General features: G+C 46.3%; 1 protein-coding gene across 1 annotated transcript in view; it reads right to left on the bottom strand.

Moving 5' to 3' along the window:
• Positions 1-23,363, bottom strand: part of CDK15 (cyclin dependent kinase 15) — a 55,943-nt gene that overhangs the window by 28,254 nt on the left and 4,326 nt on the right. The window contains exons 5-9 of the mRNA XM_065413619.1: positions 20,818-20,912; positions 19,947-20,009; positions 12,041-12,164; positions 10,032-10,152; positions 4,195-4,288 (exon numbers count right to left, since the gene is read on the bottom strand). Of these exons, the coding sequence (XP_065269691.1) occupies positions 4,195-4,288; positions 10,032-10,152; positions 12,041-12,164; positions 19,947-20,009; positions 20,818-20,912 (497 nt within the window). The remainder of the gene's footprint in view (positions 1-4,194; positions 4,289-10,031; positions 10,153-12,040; positions 12,165-19,946; positions 20,010-20,817; positions 20,913-23,363) is intronic.

Here is a 23,363-nt window from a genome sequence, read left to right as displayed (position 1 = left end):
CATAGCGATCTTTCAGGGTCACAGATGCTTCCTCCAGTTTACAGTGGGGCCCCACCACTACCAGTTTGTGGTCCTCCCATTCGGCCTGGCGACAGCACCCAGAGTGTTTACCAAGTGCATGTCGGTGGTGGCTGCTTACCTCAGGCGTCAGGGTATCCAGATCTACCCGTACCTTGACGACTGGCTTGTCAAGGCAACTCCAGGCCTCAGGTCCAAGAGGATGTCACGGTGCTGCAAGCCATGTGCCACTCCCTGGCCTTCTGGTGAACGACAAAAAGTCTATGTTCTGGTGCAAAGGATAGAGTTCATTGGAGCGGTGCTCGACTCGACCTGTGCCAGAGCGTTCCTGCCACTAGAAAGGTTCCAGACGTTGATGGACCTCATTGCGCAGGTCTCCACGTTCCCCCTGACTACAGCCAGGGTCTGCCTGCACCTGCTGGGTCACATGGCAGCATGTACATACGTTGTCCACCATGCCAGGCTCCGGATGCAGCCCCTGCAGCAATGGCCGGCAATGGTCTATTCCCAGTCCAGAGATCACCTGGACAAGGTCGTTACCATTCCCCCGACGGTACTCGCCTCACTGTGATGGTGGACCGATTGCACGACCGTCCTAGAGGGGGTTCCATTTGACACCCCCCCATCACGCCATCAAATTGGTATTGGACGCCTCAGACTTCGGCTGGGGCGCGCACCTCGGCAACCTCCAGACCCAGGGTATGTGGTCTCCGGAGAAGATGACATTACACATAAACGTCAAAGAACTCAGGGTGGTCCGCTTGGCATGCGGAGTCTTCCTACCTCACCTGTCGGGTAAGATGGTGAGAGTCTTGACAGACAACACGGCCTCGATGTTCTACATCAACAGGCATGGGGGAGCACGTTCGTCGACTCTCTGCCAAAAGGCACTCCGTCTCTGGGACTTCTGCATCAGCCACGAAATCCATCTGGAAGCTTGTCATCTCCCTGGCGTCAAGAACATGCTAGCGGATCACCTCAGCAGGGACTTCTCCTCTCACCACGAGTGGTCGCTCCACCCGAAGGTAGCCTGCATGATCTTCCAGAGGTGGGGAACTCTCCAGGTAGACCTGTTCGCCACAAGGCTAAACAGGAATTGCCACCGGTTTTGTTCGTGGCAAGGCCTGGGCAAGGACTCCCTCTCTGATGCCTTCCTCCTGTCATGGTCAGGGAACCTGATGTACGCATTCCCTCTGATTCCTCTCATCAGCAGGGTCCTGGCAAAGATCAAGAGAGACACGGCAGAGGCTATCATGATCACCCAGGTGTGGCCCCGCTAGCACTGGTTCAGCACACCCATGAACCTGGCAGCGGCCCTCCATGGCCCCTGCCCAACCGACCAGACTTGCTGTCACAGGACCACAGTTGGCTCCTGCACCCCAACCTCATGTACCTCTACCTCTCGGCATGGATGCTGCGTGGCTGAAACCGGAGGAGCGGACCTGCTCAGATGAGGTCCAACAGGTCCTCCTGAGAAGCAGGAATACCTCAACCAGACTGACTTACCTGGCCAAGTGGACAAGGTTTTTCTACTGGGCGTCCAAGCACGGCACCTCTCCCGCACGCTCTTCCATACAGTCTATCTTAGACTACTTGCTTCATCTGAGAAACCAGGGCCTGGCACACGCTTCCATTAGAGTGCATCTCATGGCCATCTCCAGTTTTCACCCACCGATCCAGGGCCAGAAAGTGTTTTCTCATGACATGATGGTCAGATTCTTGAGAGGCCTCAAGAGACTCTTCCCACAGGTATGGACTCCTGTCCCACAGTGGAATCTTAACTTGGTCGTCTCTAGGCTCACGGGCCCGCCCTTTGAGCCGCTGGGTTCCTGCTCCCTTTCCCACCTGTCATGGAAGGTTGCGTTCCTGGTGGCAGTGACATCGGCAAGACAGGTCTCTGAAATTAAAGCCTTGACTTCAGGACCTCCATACCCGGTCTTCTACAAAGATAAGGTTCAGTTGTGGCCCCACCCGGCCTTCCTGCCGAAGGTGGTCTCCATCTTCCATATGAACCAGGACATCTTCCTCCCAGTGTTCTGTCCCAAACCGCACAAGACCAGTGAGAAGATGCGTCTTCACTCCCTGGACATCCGGAGGGCCTTGGCTTTCTACTTAGAACCTACCAAACCTTTCTGAAAATCGACTAAACTCTTCATCACTACAGTGGATGAAGGGTCACCCGCTGTCCTCGAAGAGGATTTCCAGTTGGTTCATCTCATGCATAAGGACCTGTTACAACCTGGCGGGGGTTCCACCGCCGCTGATTGTCAGAGCCTACTCGACAAGAGCGCAGGTGTCTTCGGTGGCCTTCCTGGCGCACATCCCTATCCAGGATATCTGTAGAGCGGCAACATGGTCCTCTGTTCACACGTTTACCTCTTATTATGCCATCACTGAGCAGGCCAGAGACGACGCTGGGTTTGGCAGAGCTGTGTTGCAATCTACACGTCCGTGAACTCTTACCCACCTCCAGGGGTAGTGCTTGGGAGTCACCTAATATGGAATGGACATGAGCAAGCACTCAAAGAAGAAAAGACAGTTACTATTTCCATAACTGGTATTCTTTGAGATGTGTTGCTCATGTCCATTCCACAACCCACCCTCCTTCCCCACTGTTGGAGTTTCCAGCAAGAAGGAACTGAGGGTGGGGGAAGCCGGTGGTGTTCCTTGTACAGCACCATGCAGGTGCCACTCCAGAAAGCGCCAGAGCCGGTCCCCTACGGATACTACTAAGGGGAAAACTTCTGGCATCAGTGCATGTGGCGAGCACACACACCTAATATGGAATGGACATGAGCAACACATCTCAAAGAACACCAGTTACGGAAAAGGTAACTCTTTTTTTCTTGGTTTCTGCTGGTGCACCAGGAGTTCCATGGAGATCAGTAGACCCATAGTTCGAGTCCAACATCAGTTGGAACCAGATGAAAAATGAAAACTAGAATTTCTGAGAGGGTCTATGATACAGAACGATGGCAGACCCTGTTGATTTTTCCTAATCCTCTTAACTATCCAGCAGCATATAGTTCCATGAGGAGTCTCTTGTATGGGCTTAGGCCTTCAATCTACTCCTCTTGACGGACGTCAATGATAGTGTTGACATTAACATCAATGGGAACAGGAGTGTGTCCTTAAAGGGCTTGTCTACACGTACAGCGCTACAGTAACAACTCTGCAGATGTGCTGCTGTAGTTCTTTAGTGTAAACTCTACCTACGCTGATGGGAGGGATTCTCCTGTCAGCATAGGTAATCCACCTCCCCAAGAGGCAGTAGCTAGGTCAACAGAAGAATTCTTTCATTGACCTAATGCTGTTTACATGGGGACATAGGTCATTTTAGCTACCGACCTAATTTTCTAGTGTAGACCAGCCCAGAATCTTGTTGCCATTTTCAGTGCAGCAGTCACAAATCATCAGCATAAGCCGATAGGACAGCAGATCTCAAACTTTAGCAACCCGAGGACCCCCATTTTGATTTAAATTTTTTCACGGACCCCCAAGCTCCCCATTCAGCCCCAGGCCCCGCTCCCACTCCACCCCTTCCCCAAGGTCCCACCCCTGCCCTACCTCTTCCCAGCTCCCACGCCACCCCTAAACCTCCTCTTCCTTGCCTCTTTCCGCCCCCTTCCCCGAGCACGCCCCGTCCCTGCTCCTCCCCCTCCCTCCCAGTGCCTCCTGCATGCCGCTGAACAGCTGTTCCCCGGTGTTCAGGAGACGCTGGGATGGGGAGGGAGAGAGGGCAGGGGAGGAATTGATCAGTGGGGCCCGCGGACCCTCTGGAGTAAGGACCCCAGTTTGAGAAACGCTGCACTAGGACAATGTTAGCACCTCTTGAAAGAGGACAATCTACTGTATGCCTTGGCCAAGTAAGGGTGTTAACTAGAGGGAACAGGATTTGCAGTAACTACATACCTTTTATGCCTCCTTCAGTTTGATGTCAGTATAATTGGTTTTAAATTTTTGATGAGATGGCAAACATCAAAGGAAAGTCATTTTGATGTACTCTAGTGACTATAGGAAAGTTACCAAATATAAAATGGTTTATAGGATATGGCTGCACATTCGACTGAGGATTCAAACCAAATTACGTCTCTTGTATAAAGCAGCCATGCTCAGGACGTAAAATTTAACAATCTGGATATTTTCCTCTCATTTTCCTGGCTGTATTTTACTCACCGCCCAGATCTTCTCCAGCTGTTCCAGAGTACCAGTAACTGCTGGGAACATGGGTTGACCCTGGAGCATTTCAACCAATATACAGCCTGCACTCCTGCAAAAAAGAAAATACCAACTCATTTAAGTAAGCGGCATGTACAGTATATATATATAGGTAAAAAAAGTCTATCCTCCAGCATCTTGGCCTAGATGTTAATGTAACTCTGGGTAGAGTGGTAGATAGTATTGTAGACATGGTCCCTGGCACTTACACAGTGATACAGATAGGGCTTTTTTTCTGGCTTTTGGCCACTGATCTGTCACACCACACCAGAGAAAGCATAGAAGGCATTGTGCATTCAGAGAGTTTTCCTGCAGAAATAATTAATTCCTCACTGCAAAACTGAACCCCAAACAACTAAACATAAACAATTTTCCAATGAGCATTCAACCTAATTTATTTAAATGTGTATGTGTGATGAGCTGTCTTGGTTCTTACTTTTTCTAAAACTATTCTCCTTACTTTCTGATGCTGCATTTTTTAGTTACCATTCCCTGTCAACTCAGTACTTTTTACTCTCTCTCTAAACTAAGGCTTTGTCTACACTGAACTTTCATCGGTAAAACTTTTGTCGTACAGGGTTGTGAAAAAAAAACACACCTCTGAACGACAAAAATGTTACCAACGAAAAGCGCCGGTGTGAACAGTGCTTTGTTGGCAGGAGAGCACTGTTATTCAACAGCCATGGTTTAACTGACCATGGTTATAATTGACTTCACTTCTAGCTAATGGCATGCCACACAGGGGGAGTAGTGGTGGAAAGAATTAATATTTCCATTCTTTGCGCTGTTAGATGCATCTGACCTTACTTTAAAACTAGCACAGCTATTTTAGAGCCATGGCCAATGTCAGTTGCACTATTTTCAGAGGAATAGCCCTTCAAACTAGGCAGTTCAGGTGTCCTTGGGACATTAGGGAAGATGGAGAAGTTCAGAAATGTCTCCACTGAAGCAGTAGGGCAACCTGTGAGTCTGCAGCTTGCATGGACTGTCTGGTGTTTTGAGTACCACTGCTCTTTACTGGCTCTGATGTCTGAAATACATAGGTAAGTATATGAGGTTGTGTTGCCCTCTACTGCTTGGCCCAGACAGGATATAAATTCTCATATTACTGCTACTACTGCTAACGGAGATTCTCTTTTTCCTCATATAGCAGGGGCATAAGGACTGATTGCCCACTCACTTACAGACTGCCACCGATGTAATCCACTGATTTCGTTGTATTAGTGTAACTCCATCAAATCCAGTGGAGTTACTTCTGATTTACAGCAGTGTGAGAGGAGAATCAAACCCATGTATTCTTGGAAAAGAAAGACCATGAAGTGCTAGGTGGAAATGGTAATTAGCTTTAGCAGCAGCAGTGGGACTGTGAAGTCTTACATGGATTCATATCAGGCCTAATTTATTTGTAGCCCCCAAGATGAGGTCGATAGAACTAGGCAGCTTTCTGGAGAGCCTGTTTTGATAAATATAAATCTAAGACGTCAAGGCATGAGTGTCTCTAACTCTCAATTGGAGGTGCACTACACCTCTTCAAGATCAGGGCCAGGGTTTCTGTCCTGCTAGGATGTTTGGACATGTGAGTGACATAAAAGGGTGTTGCAAAACTGATCTCTGTTACCTAAACTGCCATCTGACACCAGGGTCTAGAGCAATATAGTTCCAGTCTGAACAGAAAAGAATATAGGACACAGAAATCCAGAGCTGCTAATCATTAGTGCAGAGATCCAGACAGGGGTGACAACCAGAAGTAGTACTCAACCAGTTTTTCCATGCTCAGTTAACATTTGCTGTGAATTAGGAATTGGCAGCTGTGCTTCTGTAATATTTAAATATGTACTTTTCCATGTTTACATTTGCCTCCGTGTATATCCACATCTCCTCTTTTTTCTTCTTTTGCTTTTCTGTAGCCTTCTTGGTATTTATTCTGGATCCAGCCCCATAGGAATGAGCTGTGCGTCTTCATTGCTGTTTTACGCAGGATGTTTCTAAATCCAACATTTTATTTTAAATATTTCTAAGAGTTAGGCCCAGACACACAATCGTTTCATTTGCTTTTTCCTTTTTCTTTTCTTTCTTTCTTTTCTTAAATTTCAGAATTTTTATTCTTGAGGCTCCCTGTCCCTTCATATCTACAAGGTTCTCAAAGGATTTCTGTTCTGTAGAGCTAACTTTGGAGCAATCAGTGGAGATGAAGGGGTATGTTGGTGGGGAAAACAAGTAGGTGGGATCAAACAGCAAATTCTTCCATAAGGGAAAAATGCAATGGGGCATTTCACTGCTCCATTTGTGATTATTCAATAGCTTGAGGGCATGAATCTCCTCTCACTTGCACCAATTCTAAACTGGGGTAATTCTACTTGCTCCACTGGGTTTCCTCTGATTTATACTAGTGATACAGGAGAATCAGAGTATGGCCCTTATGCTAATCTCACTTGCTGTGGTATAAATCAAGAGTAACTACTGAATTCAATGGAGTTACACTGGTGTAAAATTGGGGCAAGTGAGATTTGCATCTAACCCAATTAAGAGTACGTTTTCTGCCTTTTTTGGGTACTTTCTGGATTTTCTCTTCCACCTCCTGTGACCCAACCTGAACAGACCTTCCTACCAACCCCAATACTAAATAATAGGGAGCGCTATCTTAAATCCCTTTGTGAAATCCCTCAGGAAGGGGCCTACAGTTGTGATTTCAACAAGTTTGTGATGTTCATTTGGGCTGTAAAATAAGATATCAATTGCTGATGTGCAAGTGAGATGTAAAATTTGGTATTAGAGTCTTCAATTCAAGTGGGTGTAATCAGGGCAGGTTTAGACAATGCTACCAAATCTGCTGTCACAGCATTTCTCAATTCACCAGGGACAGGTTTAAATGCTAGTGTGATACTTGCTGCTCATGCTCCTGGGCTACCTCATGTGGTGTACAAGCTGCCATGGTGATCTCTGGGGTGATAAGAACTTGGGCCCTCCAGGGATTCAGGATTTCAATCTCCCTCTTTATCATGTCACTGAGAAGGGTAATTTGAAGGCTTCCCCCTCCTCCTGTTCAATGGGAAACCTTCATCCACTGTTCCCCTCGTCTTCAAGTACAGTTCCTAGTTCTAGATGCATTTCCTTTTGTCCTTAACACCTTTGAGTGCCCTAGCTGGCATAGAGAGCAGAGAAATTTGAAGCAGGAGTGAGAAGAAGGTCGTATCTTGAATTTAGGGCCTTGATCCCCAACAAATGACTTCACAGGGGTTCCAGGTCTGCATGAATCTGCCCTGGGTGTAATATTCCTGTAAGATTATATCGGGCTCTTGTGGGGGCGGGGTTGACTGCAAATAAGATATACAGACAAACTGGCAGTACTCACGAAACCAGCAGCTGCTGAAAGCCAACTCTCTGCATGCATAAAGAATTTTGTGTTTAAAAAAAAATTTCCCTGATGTTCAGTGTAATCTTCCCAAAACATTCTGTTAGTCTCCCTGAAGTCCCTTAATTGAATCTTCTAAGGTCTCGGAAAGATAGTGAGGGAGAAAGAGAGCAAGAGAAAGGATAGTAAGAGATTAAAGACGCTGTGCAAGTTAGTCCAAGAGCTACTGAGCCTCCTTCTATATCTCTCTTAATCTATTCAAGGCCCTATTCACTTTCCATGTGCCTCCCACTGACAGTATTGCCGCTCACGCGCATTATGGATGAATTGCCATCATGTTTTATTTTTTATAATTGGTTCCTTTAAACCAAGGCTATTACACTCACTGTCACATGCCATTGCCAAGGGCACTCTGACCCGACTTCATGTAAATTGCCATGTCCGAAAGAAGAGGATTTTTTTCTTTTTTTCCGGATAAACAAGTAACATCTGTGTGAATGGACTTTTTTTCCTAATAGATAAAAATTGAACTTATATGGAGCCTACATGCAGATAATAAATGACTCTTGTTAGAGGAAGTCAGTGAATAGAGTTCACATACTTTCCATTCTCTCAGCATGATGTCTTTCTGAAAGGCAAACACTTTGAATGCTATTATTAGGAGGAGGTGTTATAACAAAGGTGCTATACTGGAATGTAGTGGAGTGGGGCTCAAAGTCCCTTATGCTGTGCTATTGGTGACAGAGAGTGCTGGATGAAATCTTTATAGTCAAGCCCCTATGTCCTATGTGGTACATTAGGGCAAAATTATGCAACAGAGATCCCAGCTTTGTACAGCAGGAACTCCAGGTTTATATATTTAGGGGATGATCAGGCCCGTGGAATGGCCTCGAGTCAGTGAGGAGCAGGAGGGCAGGTACCAGGAGGTGTCTGCCTAGTACACCAGTGGCGCCGGAACCGGGGGGGAACCAAGGGGGCCATAGCCCTCCCACTTTTTGCTGGGGTGGACCCCGCCCCCATCCCCTCCTCTTCCCCCCAAGGCTCCGCCCCCCAGCTAGGCCAGTGTGGAGCCTGGCCGGGCAGCCCGGGCATTTGTGGAAGCCATGCGGACCTCCATCTGCCTGTGGTGTGTGTGTGGGGGGGGGCCGGGGGGGCTGAGAGCAGCCCCGTCCCATGTCCCCACCCCCGGGCTCCCTGTCTGGCCCAGGGCAGGTGGAGGGGGGCAGGGGTGGGGCCTGCTGCTCCCCTACTTTTGGGAAGGCTCTGACACCCTTGAGTACAACTGCATGTTCCACTAGGCAGGCAGGCATCTTCTTCAACAGTCCATGAGTGGCTGTAGGTGGCTTAGCCTGGGGAGGAGGTAATGGACTGGTGGCTGCTTAGAGAGAGGCGGGGAAGGACATTACAATTTAGATCTGCCCAGCAGCTGAGAGCCATTATAATGGAGAAACAGGTTATTTTAGTCATTGAAAATTTGATGCAATTAAAGTGGCTGTAGCCTTTGAGAGAGGAAGAGACTTTGCGCTCCCGTTCCCCTGCTCTGCCGTCTAGACCCAAGCCACCAGAACTTCTGATAAGCCTCATGCCTCTGGAGAAGATGCCTGCCTTGTGGCGCTGGAGTTCTGCTGGGCACACACCTGCTAACGCAAGTCTCCCTGTGCTTCTTGCAGATTTTGTCAGTCTATTAGGCTCCTGCCCAGTCCCCCAGACCCTAATGAGGTCTTTGTCCTTGCAGAGCTGTTGAGCTCTGGAAAGACAGGCTAAACGTCAGGCACAGAAGCAGTCATAGCAGAATGATGGAGTTACAAGATATTAACTGGCACTTGAGGAAGGAGTGAAATTGAGCAGTAGTTTACTCTGCTGTGTAATTGTATAGAACATGGGGCTTTGCCTATTTTAACTGTGGAGTGTGTTTAGGAAATGATCAGTGGTGTAAAAGATGAGGTATCACAGAAATAAAGATAATCCCAATATCCTTCTAACTCCAAACCCATCTAGGACTCTTTGATGGCCAGAGCTGTGTTTTGTTATCAAAGGTCAAATTTATTCTTGGCGTAATTCTTCTAGTTATTATGCCTCCAGAAAGCAGTATTTCCAGAATGATACCACAGCCTCGGCCAGTCAGATACCTCCAGAAAAATACACGTTTGCATTAGATTTGAAAGTGCTTTGCAAAGGTTAGTGAACTGAGACTCATGACACCTGGGAGGTATATAGGTGAGATATGAGGATGGCATTCCTGAAAGCAGAGCTACTGATGTTTGCCACTTGTAGGAACCCAACAGTATAAGCACAGCACCTTCACGACTCACAGGCCTTGACACATCTTTCAGTCTATCTTTGCTCAAACTTGGCTGACTCCGTTTCAGTCATCTAAAGATAAGGCAAATGATAGTTCAGTTTCCCTGAGAGATATCAAAATGTGTCAAAGTTGGTTTCTCACCAGATATCCAAATCAGAAGAATAATCAGTGGCTCCGAGTAGCACATCAGGAGGACGGTACCAGAGCGTCACCACCTCAGAGGAGTATGTCTGACTGGGGATGGACTTGGCACGAGCAAGACCTGCCAGAACAGGAAAAACATGGATCTAGTTACACTTCCATGTCCCTTTGTAACTCATTGTGACATACCATTTCCTTCTGCCTGGACAGTACCTGAGTCTTAATAATCAGAAGAACAGTTTACTTTTCTGTAGCATTTTTCATCCTAAGTGATCCCAAAGCACTTTACAATCAACATATACATACCAAGTATGTAGAATACAACCTGCTGCATTCTGTAAAACAGTGAGGAGGAAAAAGGGATGTTTTGACTGAGGACACTGGGCAAAGCCCTGCTCTTAAAAAAAGTGCCACCAGTTTTTATACAAAGCAGACGGACCTTGGCTTCTAAGGTCTCTACTTATACTTAGTTTTCTGGTACTTAATTTATCTCTTTCAGAAGAATGGAGAGAGCATGCAGTTTAAAGATATGTACGACATATATTTAAAAAATGTTTTGGAATTTGTGTGAAATATCCAGTTTCAGCAGATACGCTGATTTGTGTGTATATAATATTTACATACATTTTATATATACACAAAATTTATAGCCATGAGATAAATTGCATTTATCTTCCACCTTTTCAGTGTTTCTAAGGCACTTAGCCCACTGATTCAAACCACGTGAGACAACTATGGGCATTGCAAACCTCTGAGCAGCTTCAGACAGCTACCATTTTAGAATGAACAAACACCTTCAGAATGTTTCTTTCCTTCCTGCAAAATGTGACATTCTCTCCCCACTCCTCAAAATGACACGGATCCAAAGTGCAGGATGTCCCAGAGTCAGTCCTAGATCATGGCATATTAAGTTAGAAAGGCAGATCCTCAAGTGGTGTAAAAATTGTCATAGTTCCATCCATGGACTTCTATGGAGCTATGACCATTGACACCAGCTGGTAGGGTGGCCAGCCCTCCAGGATTGTCCTGCAGTCCCCAGGAATTAAAGATTAATTTTTAATTAAAGATTATGTCATGTGATGAAACCTCCAGGAATACGTCCACTCAAAAGTGGCAACTCTACCAGCTGAGGATCTGTCCCAAAATATGGTGAGACTCATCAGGGCTGGAAAAAGGAAGCTTTATACCACTGGAGAGCTGAGAATCCCTCCTTCCCACAGCTCTGAAGCATTTGGCCTGAAATCTCAGTTATACTAAGGCCCTTTGACACTGCTGTAGCTTGGCCCTTAAAGTGGGTGTAACTGTCAGAGAGGTTTAAAGGGGCCTTTGCGTAAGGGAGAATTCAAGGCCTTTGTTTGTAGCCCTGTTAGATCACAAATTATCAGACCTTAAAATCAAGACGTTATGATTTTTATACAAATTATTTTAAAGGTTTCTGGAAGTTTAGTTATATTTTTTCTCTCTACAAGGTCTGTATCATTGGCTGTATGGGGCTGAGGCGAACTGGCTTTACAGAGAGGAAGGGTAACAGAAATGCTGCCAGGTAAAAAAAAGTAAATTGTAAACATTTCTAACATAATTTTGTCCTGTAAAATGTGGCATATGCAGAATACATGATGGTGTGGAAGGAAGGTTTTATTAGCACACATTTGGGATGACCTATATAATTCAGTTTTGGCAAAGCCAGTTCATGCCAATAAAATCTCTACCCTTCCCTACATAATCATCTATTCTGTATGCCACATATTTAATGTAGGGGTCTGATTCTCATCTCTCTGGAATGAGTCCTATACTACTGTAATTGCACTGTTTTAAATAAAGTTACTTTCAGTGTATACCAGTATAAGGAGAGGAGGATCAGGTCTACAGATTGATCACAGAAATGCTTTTCTTGAAGTGCAGTGAGAGAGGTTATGCTCACGTACCCATTGGTGGCTTTAGATGCATAAATGTAAGTATGTGAAAACACGGCTCTTAGATGCACTAGTTGTAACTAGGCAGTGACTCACCAAAGTCAGCTAATTTGAGCTCGCCCAGGCAACTGACGAGCAAGTTCTGGGGTTTCAGATCACGATGAAGAATGTGTTGGTGGTGGATGTAAGCCAGGCCTCGCAAAAGTTGGAACATGAAGAGCTAGAAAAAACAGGCAACAAACTTAAGCAGATGTCTGGGATTTTGAATCAGTATATTAACTCTGAATGTCAGGAAAACCTTTACAATGAAACAGTGCAAAAGGGAGGGAGGAATCAGTAAAAACTTTGTCAACTTGTTCAGCAATGGCACAGGCTGAGAAGGGGGACTGAAAAATTGCAACAATAAAAATTATGGAATCTTTGATAGTTACATCAACTGATGGTTATATGCTTCCTCCCACTCTCCCTGATGCTTTCAGTGTGTTATACTGTGGCAGTGAAGGGGCTGTCACTCTTCATATCCTAAATGGGCATTTCAAAAGCTGTGCTTCCCTTTAGAATCTGACTGTTTATTTTAGGAGCAAAGATGATGTAAGGCTTCCCAAAGCACAGACTCAGCATCTGCAATGTCAGACGGCCTGGTATTGGTGTAAATCACTGAGGGAGACACCAAAGAGGAAAAATGAAGGCAGAGGAGGAAAAACAACAGAAGAAAAGAGGGAGAAGGAGAAGAAAGAAGATACAGAAGGGAAAAATAAAGACAGAGGGCCTGATTCTCACTACTCTGGCAGCGTAAAGTGATCCTAAAATAAATGAGAATCAGGCCCAGAACAGGATCTGAAAAGGCATGAAGGATAGAAAACAATTCATTGCATAAGTTATTAGCCTTCTCCAGAGGGGAAACACTTTTTATCTGAGACCTTTCCTGGAGACTAGGAAAAAAGGTGACATTCATGGTTAGCTTTTCTACTGGAAAAGAGGCAAACAAAAATCAGATATATAATCATATTTTGCATTTTTATAGCATCTTCCATGTGAGATCTCAAAAATTGCTTTGCAAGGATGAAAGAAACGAGCCATATGACACCCTCCTGCAGGCTCATAGTAAATCACTTTGCTGTTTTCCAGTCTTCTTGTCAATGAGGAACGAAAACATCTAAGGAGGGCAGCTGGCTGGTGTTTACTGATGCAAGTGCCAGTCAGGACACGTTACAGTTTTGTTTTTGTTTTTTAACAAGCCTTCCTGGTGGCATAGCACTTGTGCGATGCACCGACCCATCGTTTCTTGGAAGTGGAGACACCGAGCAGCTCCATCTTCAGGGACAAGTGACTGTTGCCCACACGCTTCTGAGATCTCCCTTGTCAGTCAAGGCTGGCATTAATTTTGGAATTATAATGGGCGAGGGCTGAGCTCCACAAGCACAGCTACCTTAGGAATTCCATTCCAATTAATTTAGGTTTCCATTCTGAATTGTAACCTTAATTAAAAAATATTAGAATAGGAGCCGTTTGCTCATGCAGTGCTCTACAGGAGAGAAGAAACTGCAGGATCTGAACCTGCTTTTCCTACATTATTTTACTATACACTAAAAAATCTTCTTTTTTAACAACCTAAGAGCTGAATTTTGGTCCCATTACAGTTAGTGGCAAAACTCCTCTTTAGTTAATGGAACCAGAATTCAACCTTAAACATTTCTGATATTCTGCAATGTTTCTGATATTTAACATTTATGTTACAGTCATCCTAAGATGCCCTGACCAGGATCAGAGAATCATTGCGCTAGGTGCTATATAAATGTAGGGGCAGATGTGGTCTTTGCTCCAGAGAACTTGCAACCTGCCATTTTGTTTTAGAATATTAATGTAATGAAGATTTTGTTAAAAGTAGAACTGTGCCAAAACCAAAACACTGGATCTTGGACATCTCTGAACTTTGAGAGTGTTTGAAATCTGAACAAGGATTCAGATAAGTCCTTATTTTTAAGCAAGGCAAAAGATTTAGAGGGGGTTGACCATCAGAAAGGGTGTAATTTAATAACTTTATTAACGATCTGGGAAAATGGGCGACCAGTAAAGTGGCAAAATCTGCAGATGACAGAATTATTTAAATTAGTCTAGATGGGAGAAGACTTTGAGGAACTTCAGAGGGGCCTAATAAAGCTAGGAGAGCATGACAAATGAAATTCATTGTTCACAGATGTAAGATGGGGCACACTGGGAGGAGTTGTTTGAATTATGCATAAATGCTGGGTTCTGAATTAACTGAAACTACTCAGGAAAAAAGACCTGGGCGTTCATTGTGGACGTCTCAATGGAAACCGCTTCTCAGTGTGCAGTGGAGGTCAAAAAAAGAAATCAAAATGTGAGGATGTGTAAGAAATGGGATAAAAGATACAGAAAATATTACAATGCCCTTCTATAAATTAATGGTACACCCTCACTCTGTTCGCTTGTAGTCAACCTACCTCAGAAAGCTATAGCAGAAATAAAAGGGATCTAGAAAGCTTAGAGCCATGAAGATATTAGGAGAGACAAATGGTTGAGTTTTGAGAAGAGACCAGTGAGTGGGGAGATGATAAAGTAATGAATTAAATAGAGATGGAACTCATTGCCACAAGATGTCATTGAGGCCAAAAGCTGAAATCCTTCTTGAACAGTCAGAAAACTGGAGGGAGGACTTTTTCAGTCTTCAATTGAAGAGTGAGTAGGGTTGAATCTTTAACAACTAGATCTTTTCTCCCAACTGTTTGTCAGGTATTTAAGGCCCGGTCTACACTACGAGTTTAGGTCGACTTTAGCCGCGTTAAATCGAATTAAGCCTGGACACGTTCACACAACGAAGCCCTTTCTTTCGACTTAAAGGGCCCTTTAAACCGGTTTCTTTACTCCACCTCCGACGAGGGGATTAGCGATAAAATCGGCCTTAGGGGGTCGGAATTGGGTTAGTGTGGACGGAATTCGATGTTATTGGCCTCCGGGAGCTATCCCACAGTGCTTCATTGTGACCGCTCTGGACAGCACTCTCAACTCAGATGCACTGGCCAGGTAGACAGGAAAAGCCCCGCGAATGTTTGAATTTCATTTCCTGTTTGCTGAGCGTGGAGAGCACAGGTGACCACGCAGAGCTCATCAGCACAGGTAACCGTGATGGAGTCCCAGGATCGCAAAAGAGCTCCAGCATGGACAGAACGGGAGGTACGGGATCTGCTCGCCATATGGAGAGATGAATCAGTGCTGGCCGAACTCCGAAGCAGTAAACGAAATGGCAAAATATTAGAAAAGGTCTCCAAGGCCATGAAGGACAGAGGCCATAACAGGGACGCACAGCAGTGCCGCGTGAAAATTAAGGAGCTAAGGCAAGCCTACCACAAAGCCAGAGAAGCAAACGGAAGGTCCGGGGCTGAGCCGCAAACATGCCGCTTCTACGCGGAGCTGCATGCCATTCTAGGGGGTGCAGCCACCACTACCCCAACCGTGTGCTATGAGTCCCTCACTGGAGAAACACACAGGGAAGCGGGTTCGGGGTACGAGGAAGATGAGGATGAAGATAATGTAAATAGCTCACAGCAGCAAGGAAGCGGAGAAACCGGTTTCCCCAACAGCCAGGATATGTTTATCACCCTGGACCTGGAACCAGTAACCCCCGAACTCACCCAAGACCCTGTGGGCACACAGGGGACCTCTGGTGAGTGTACCTTTGTAAATATTACACATGGTTTAAAAGCAAGCGTGTTTAATGATTAATGATTAATTTGCCCTGGCAATCGTGGCCAGTACAGCTACTGGAAAAGTCTGTTAACGTGTATGGGGATGGAGCGGAAATCCTCCAGGGACATCTCCAGAAAGTTCTCCTTCATGTACTCCCAAAGCCTTTGCAAAAGGTTTCTGGGGAGGGCTGCCTTATCCCGTCCGCCATGGTAGGACACTTTACCACGCCAGGCCAGTAGCACGTAGTCTGGAATCATTGCATAACAAAGCATGGCAGCGTATGGTCCCGGTGTTTGCTGGCATGCAGACAACATCCATTCCTTATCGCTCTTTGTTATCCTCAGGAGAGTGATATCATTCACGGTCACCTGGTTGAAATGGGGCAATTTTATTAAGGGGACATTCAGAGGTGCCCCTTCCTGCTCTGCTGAACAGAAATATTCCCCGCTGTTAGCCACGCAGTGGGGGGGAGGGGTGAAGTGATCATCCCAGAGAATTGGGTGTGTGGGGGAGGGGAATTAGTTGGGTTTGTGCTGCACGTTAACCCTGAAACCGCAGCCCCTCCTTTTACATTGCAAACCCATTTTAAATGGCCAACCCAACGGGTGCTTGGTATGGTTAATGAGAGCAGTACTGTTTTAAACCATCCCCACATGTTAACAAGGTTAAAAAAGCCAAAAGACTGTGTCTTACCATGGCTGCCTGCAAGCTGAAATCTGTGGCCTGGCACTGCGTGAGTGATCTCTCACACCAAACCGGCAGGCCCTCAATATAAGAGGAAAAATGCGACCTTGTAACGAAAGCACATGTGCTGTGTGATGTGAACAGCAAAATTTAACGTGAAAGAGTGTACCCATTGTTCTCTAAAATGTATCTTTTTTAACCACCTCTCCCTTCTCCTCCACCAGCTGCAAATCTTTCTCCTTCACAGAGGCTAGTGAATATTCGAAAGCGGAAGCGAAGGACGCGTGATGAAATGTTTACAGAACTACAGACTGCCTCCCACGCTGACAGAGCACAGCAGAATGCGTGGAGGCAGTCAATGACTGATTATAGAAAAGCCCAATATGAGCGAGAGGAGAGGTGGCGTGCTGAATCGCGGGCTGAAGAGTAGAGGTGGCGTGCTGAATCGCGGGCTGAAGATGAGAGGTGGCGTCAGCTTGCACACAGAAGGCAAGAGTCGATGCTCCGGCTGCTGGAGCATCAAACTGATATGCTCCTGCGTATGGTTGAGCTGCAGGAAAGGCAGCAGGAGCAGAGACCCCCGCTACAGCTCCTGTGTAACCAACAGCCCTCCTCCCCAAGTCCCATTGCCTCCTCACCCAGACGCCCAAGAACACGGTGGGGGGGCCTCCGGCCACCCAGTCACTCCACCCAAGATGATTTCCCGAGCAATAAGTGTTAAAGTTTTAAAGTTTTAAACTGCAGTGTGTCCTTTTCCTTCCCTCCTCCCCCACCCATCCCGGGCTACCTTTGCAATTATCCCCCTAGTTGTGTGATGAATTAATAAAGAATGCATGAATGTGAAGTAACAATGACTTTATTGCCTCTGCAAGTGGTGCTCGAAGGGGGGAGGGTAGGGGAGGGTGGGGTGGTTGGTTTACAGGGAAGTAGAGTTAACCGGGTGGGGGGGGAGGGGCGGAGGGTTCATCAAGGAGAAACAAACAGAAGTTTCACACCGTAGCCTGGCCAGTCACAAAACTCGTTTTCAAAGCTTCTCTGATGCGCACCGTGCCCTGCTGTGCTCCTCTAACCGCCCTGGTGTCTGGCTGCGCGTAATCAGCGGCCAGGCGATTTGCCTCAACCTCCCACCCCGCCATAAATGTCTCCTCCTTACTCTCACAGATATTGTGGAGCGCACAGCAAGCAGCAATAACAATGGGGATATTCTTTTCGCTAAGGTCTGAGCGAGTCAGTAAGCTGCGCCAGCGCGCTTTTAAACGCCCAAATGCACATTCCACCACCATTCGGCACTTGCTCAGCCAGTAGTTGAACAGGTCCTGACTCCTGTCCAGGCTGCCTGTGTACGGCTTCATGAGCCATGGCATTAAGGGGTAGGCTGGGTCCCCAAGGATCACGATAGGCATTTCAACATCCCCAACGGTTATTTTCTGGTCCGGGAAGAAAGTCCCTTCCTCCAGCTTTCGAAACAGAACAGAGTGCCTGAAGACGCGAGCATCATGTACCCTTCCCGGCCAGCCCACGTTGATGTTGGTGAAACGTCCCTTGTGATCCACCAGGGCTTGCAGCAGCATTGAGAAGTACCCCTTGCGGTTTATGTACTCGGTGGCTTGGTGCTCCGGTGCCAAGATAGGGATATGGGTTCCGTCTATCGCCCCACCACAGTTTGGGAATCCCATTGCAGCAAAGCCATCCACTATGGCCTGCACGTTTCCCAGAGTCACTACCCTTGATATCACCAGGTCTCTCATTGCCCTGGCAACTTGGATCACAGCAGCCCCCACAGTAGATTTGCCCACTCCAAATTGATTCCCGACTGACCGGTAGCTGTCTGGCGTTGCAAGCTTCCACAGGGCTATCGCCACTCGCTTCTCAACTGTGAGGGCTGCTCTCATCCTGGTATTCTGGCGCTTCAGGGCAGGGGAAAGCAAGTCACAAAGTTCCATGAAAGTGCCCTTACACATGCGAAAGTTGCGCAGCCACTGGGAATCGTCCCACACCTGCAGCACGATGCGGTCCCACCAGTCTGTGCTTGTTTCCCGGGCCCAGAATCGGCGTTCCACGGCATGAACCTGCCCCAGTAACACCATGATTTCCACATTGCTGGGGCCTGTGCCTTGTGAGAGGTCTATGTCCATGTCCATTTCCTCATCACTCTCGTCGCCGCGCTGCAATCGCCTCCTCCTCGCCTGGTCCTGGTTTTGCTTTGGCATGTCCTGGCTCTGCATATACTCCAGGACAATGCGCGTGGTGTTCATAGTGCTCATAATTGCCACGGTGATCTGAGCGGGCTCCATGATCCCAGTGCTAGCTATGGCGTCTGGTCTGAAAAAAGGCGCGAAACTAGTATCTGACGGACCAGGGGAAGGAGGGAGGGAGGGAGAGAGGGGCGAGTGACGACATGGCGTACAGGTACAGGGAATTAAAATCAAGAAAGGTGGCTTTGCATCAGGGAGAAACACAAACAACTGTCACACAGAATGGCCCCCCCCCAGAGATTTAACTCAAAAGCCTGGGTTTAGCAGGCCGTTGATTTGACGGAGGGAGGGGGGAAGGAAATGAATACAGAACAAATCTATTTTTTACATCTTAAGACGACGGTGCAGCATGACTGATAGCCCTCAGCATTTTCTGGGTGCTTGGCAGCAAATACTGGGCGCTTGGCAGTTAGCCTTCAGGCCTATTGCACGATCTGCTGCTCAGGGAAGACTCAGCTAATGTGCGATGAGCCAACAGGGCGCGTGGCAGAAAATGGCATACTACGACTGATAACCATCATCATCAAGACAGTTCCATAGGACTGAGCATGTCTGCCCAGGTGCCCATGATTGACAGCCACTGCTGTACGACGAGGACAGTTACCAGTCGTAATAAACCATCTACTGCCAAAAGGCAAAAGGCAAGGGGGCTGGTGCAATGCAGCCCCACGGCTGCCAGCCCCACGGCTGCCGGCACCCAGATCGCCAATGAAGGCTACCAGTCATGCTGCATCGTCTACCGCCAAAAGGCAGCTAGCTGCTGCTGCTGCTGTGTAGCAATGCAGTCCCACGGCTGCCGGCACCCAGATGACATATGGTGACGGTGAGCTGAGCTAAGCGGGCTCCATGCTTGCCGTGGTATGTTGTCTGCACAGGTAACCCAGGTAAAAAGGCGCGAATCTATTGTCTGCCGTTGCTCTGATGGAGGGGGAGGGGCCTGATGGCATGTACCCAGAACCCCCCGCGACACTGTTTTGCATCATTCGGGCATTGGAATCTCAACCCAGAATTCCAATGGGCGGCGGAGACTGCGGGAACTGTGGGATAGCTACCCATAGTGCAATGCTCCGGAAGTCGATGCTAGCCTCGGTACTGTGGACGCGGTCCGCCGACTAGAGCACTTAGAGCATTTTATGTGGGGACACACACAATCGGCTGTATACAACCGATTTCTATAAAACCGGCTTCTATTAATTCGATCTAATTTCGTAGTGTAGACATACCCTGAGATAAATAGATATTAGCAAAAGATTTAAGATGTTTTAAGCATCGCAGCATTTTACAATGACTCTCCATAATGGAATATAAACATACATTTCATGCTTTAAGGGATACTTGCCCCTTAAAGAACTCACCATGACATTGTGAGCATGAAGTCCTCCAGGATGCTGGGCCATATACTGTGCCAGATCTGTGTGCTAAATAAGTGTGGAGAGGAGAAAGAAAGAAGACTTAGGACAAATCTGCAGGGGAATCAATTCTATTGAAGACTGACTAGGATCACACTATGAAGTCAAATCCACAGGTCTCTTAGCCAGTGGTACAACATACATATAATGACAGTGACCCTTTTGTGACTGAAGTGTAGTATACAACACAGGCTGCAAAGTTGTATTTTTTCCTTCTGGAAAGAAACACTTCACTTAAGCCTTGATCCAGCATAGCACTTAAGCACATCCTTAAAGTTAAGCACATGCTTAAGTGGTACGTGAAATCAGGGCCCTGATCAGCATGTTGGCTCATCCTAACAGTTTAAGACCAGGGGCTGCTAGTTGTCAGAATTCATCATAAAATTGCAAATAGAGGAAACCATGGCTCATGTATTTTCCTGCTTGCTGAGGGGGTCTTTTTGTTGATTTTTACCAAAACAGATGCTGAAATTAGGGAGCTTGTTGACTGAGATCAATAGTAAGAGAAACTGTGGCTCAACAGCACTGTTTTCATCACTTTATCATGGTAGCAATGAAGGAAATCAGTTTCTGCCAGTGTAGTGTAAATAAGATGGGAGACCCTTCTTGAATGTGGCTGTCACTAAAGGGAGAAAGGAAGCAGGAAGAGCCAAGGCCATATAGATTGAAGTCAGATATCGAGAGTGAAAGAAATAATCACCGTAATGAAATTGTTCGTAACACCTTCCTTTTATAATGCTATGAAATATTAACATTCATTATACTATCACCAGGTCTCTTCTCGATGCTTCATAAAACTAGCAAAAGAGCAACTCACCACGTACTCGAAGACAAATGTCAGCGTGTCCTTTGTCTGGATAATGTCGTGCAGGAGCACAATATTGGCATGTTTCAGACTCTTGAGAAGAGAAGCTAGTGAAACAGAAATGAAGCTATGATCCCAAGAGCTGCTTTTGGCAGTGGAAGTAGCATATTTATGGCTTGGGTTATACATGGCTCCATCAATCAGGCTGTCTGGAAAAAGCGCTGGGCCAGATACTGTGAAGCCGAGGGAGGGAGTTACATGTAAACTATGCCCTCATGCACCAGTCTGGCCCCTTGTGTACTGCAAGGGGGATTTCACCCTAATGGAGGGCTGGCAACATTGTCACCACTTGTCCTCTCTCATGGTTTCTGAGAAGATTCGCTGATTCAGCACATTCTGTGACTTCCCAGGCTGCACATGGGAGGTGCCACCCAATTTTGGGGCAAGGTTGACTTTGTGCAGAAGAGGGTTTGGAGTCACTTTCCAGAAGTGCAATATCAGGGAGTCTGTGCTGATATTTATGCCAGTTTAAACTGGTTTAGATGTTAGGCAGGATTTAGCCAGTTTCTGTTTTTGAAAAGCATATTGGTTAATTCTCACACCTTAATGCTCCACTGAACTGTTCTCTGAGTGCCAAGAGTGCAGTTATTAAGTTAACAGTATCTCAACTGCATTTATATCTTATATAACTTCAGAGCCACTGCAAGTATACAGCCCCCTAGACTCAACTCTCCCCTGTGGGCATGCTTTAGCATTTCTCACACTAGGGATGGGCTCCAGCTGACAATCTCATGAAGGAAACTTCCCAACAGAATGTCTCTAGAATTTTGATCTAGTTGCTAGAGCGATTAGTATTTATTGCTTGCAATACAGTCCAGTCCAGGGACCCCAATCAGGATCAGGGTCCCATTGTGGTAGGTGCTGTACACACACATATTAACAAGCAATCTCTGCCTTAAAAAGACCATTGACTCAACCAACAGATTCACAAGCCACATGTGCATTCCAATTTAGGGGAGGCATCACATGATGTCCTGACTAGAGCTGGACAAAATTTTTCAGAAAAACCCTTTTTTGCTGAAAAATGCAGATTTGGGTTGACTGATTGAAACATTTCATGAATTTGTGTTGAATTCGCCAAATTGTTTACATTAAAAAAAAATAAAACAAGTTGAAACATTTTTGAAATAAAACATTTATATTTTTATTTGAAACAACTTTTTGATTCAAATTTTACTTCAGTTTTATTTTTTTAAAAGGTAAACAACCCCATAAAAAATTAATCTAAATGTTTTGTTCAAACCTAAACAATTTTATTTTATTTTTATACTTTTTGGGTTTGCCGAAAAATTTAAAAAAAAAAATCATTTCAGCTTGAACTGAAATTAAATATATTTTTGATTTTTTGATTCGGCCGCTGAACCAAAAAGTTAGTTATGCACAGCTCTCATCCTGACACTGCGGTGGTTAGCTCCAGGGATAAAAATACCAATTTAAAATGAAACACATACAGATTAAATCTTTGTTTGTAGCCAATTTAGGTAAGTGAAAATGTTTCGTTCATGGTTGTAGTTCTTCCTGTAACTTGTGCTGATGACTGCATTACTTACTATTATAAAACAAGCTTGTTACACTCATCTTTGTAATCTGAGGTCTAGATTGCCTGGCACAGCAGAGATGGGCTGGCAGGAAGAGATTGTAAAAACTCTCAGCACTTTGTGCCTTGCTTAGGGGATATAGTCCCAATCAGGGTACGTCTACATTGCAATAAAAACCTGCGGCTGGCCTGTGCCAGCTGACTTGGGCTAAGGGACTGTTTAACTGCGGTGTAGATGTCTGGCTCGGGCTGGAGCCTGGGCTCTAGGACCCTGTGAGCTGGGAGGGTCCCGGAGCTCAGACTGCAGGCCTTGGTCAAATGTCTGCACTGCTATTAAACAGCTCTTTAGCCTGAGCCCTGTGACCCAAGTCAGCTGGCACAGGCCAGCCACAGGTTTGTAATTGCAGTGTAATTGCTCTGCCTCAGGCTTGAGACAATAATAGCTTTCCCAATGGAGAGGGAGGAGAAAGGATGTAGCAGAGGCTGCTGACCCTCAGATCCCTGGTGCTCCAGAGATTTTGAGTCCAATTCTTGCACTCAATCAAATTGTGCTCAGTCCAGGACACCAGGAGGTTGGTAAAAGCGGCCTTTTGAGACTCCCTGAGTCCAAGGCTATCCAGGGCAGGGTTAGTCAAGCCCTTGACATAAGAGAGCTGCCTCAGGGCTCCTCTAAAAATTATATCTGGCTGCCTATGGACCGAATAAAGATGCTTCAGCCATATCCCTTATGCCGTGGAGGGGAGAGACATAATGCAACTACACTGGCTTTATGCTACCCAGAGATTCCTCTATCATGGAGGAATTCCCAGCTGGCCAGATCCTGTGGATTTCCCGCCCTTTTGTACCAGTGGAGCAGCACAAAGGATCTGTAGTGAAATGAAGAATCAAGACTATTGTGTCCTGAGTTGGACATAGTGCCTCTTAGAGGTCTCAGTGCTCTTCAGCTGGTGCATCTCAGCAT

This window comes from Emys orbicularis, chromosome 11, assembly GCF_028017835.1.
Source record: "Emys orbicularis isolate rEmyOrb1 chromosome 11, rEmyOrb1.hap1, whole genome shotgun sequence".
NCBI classification, from domain to species: Eukaryota; Metazoa; Chordata; order Testudines; family Emydidae; genus Emys; species Emys orbicularis.
The sequence above is the reverse complement of the archived record's forward strand: the minus strand, read 5'-3'. Positions and strand labels throughout refer to the sequence as shown.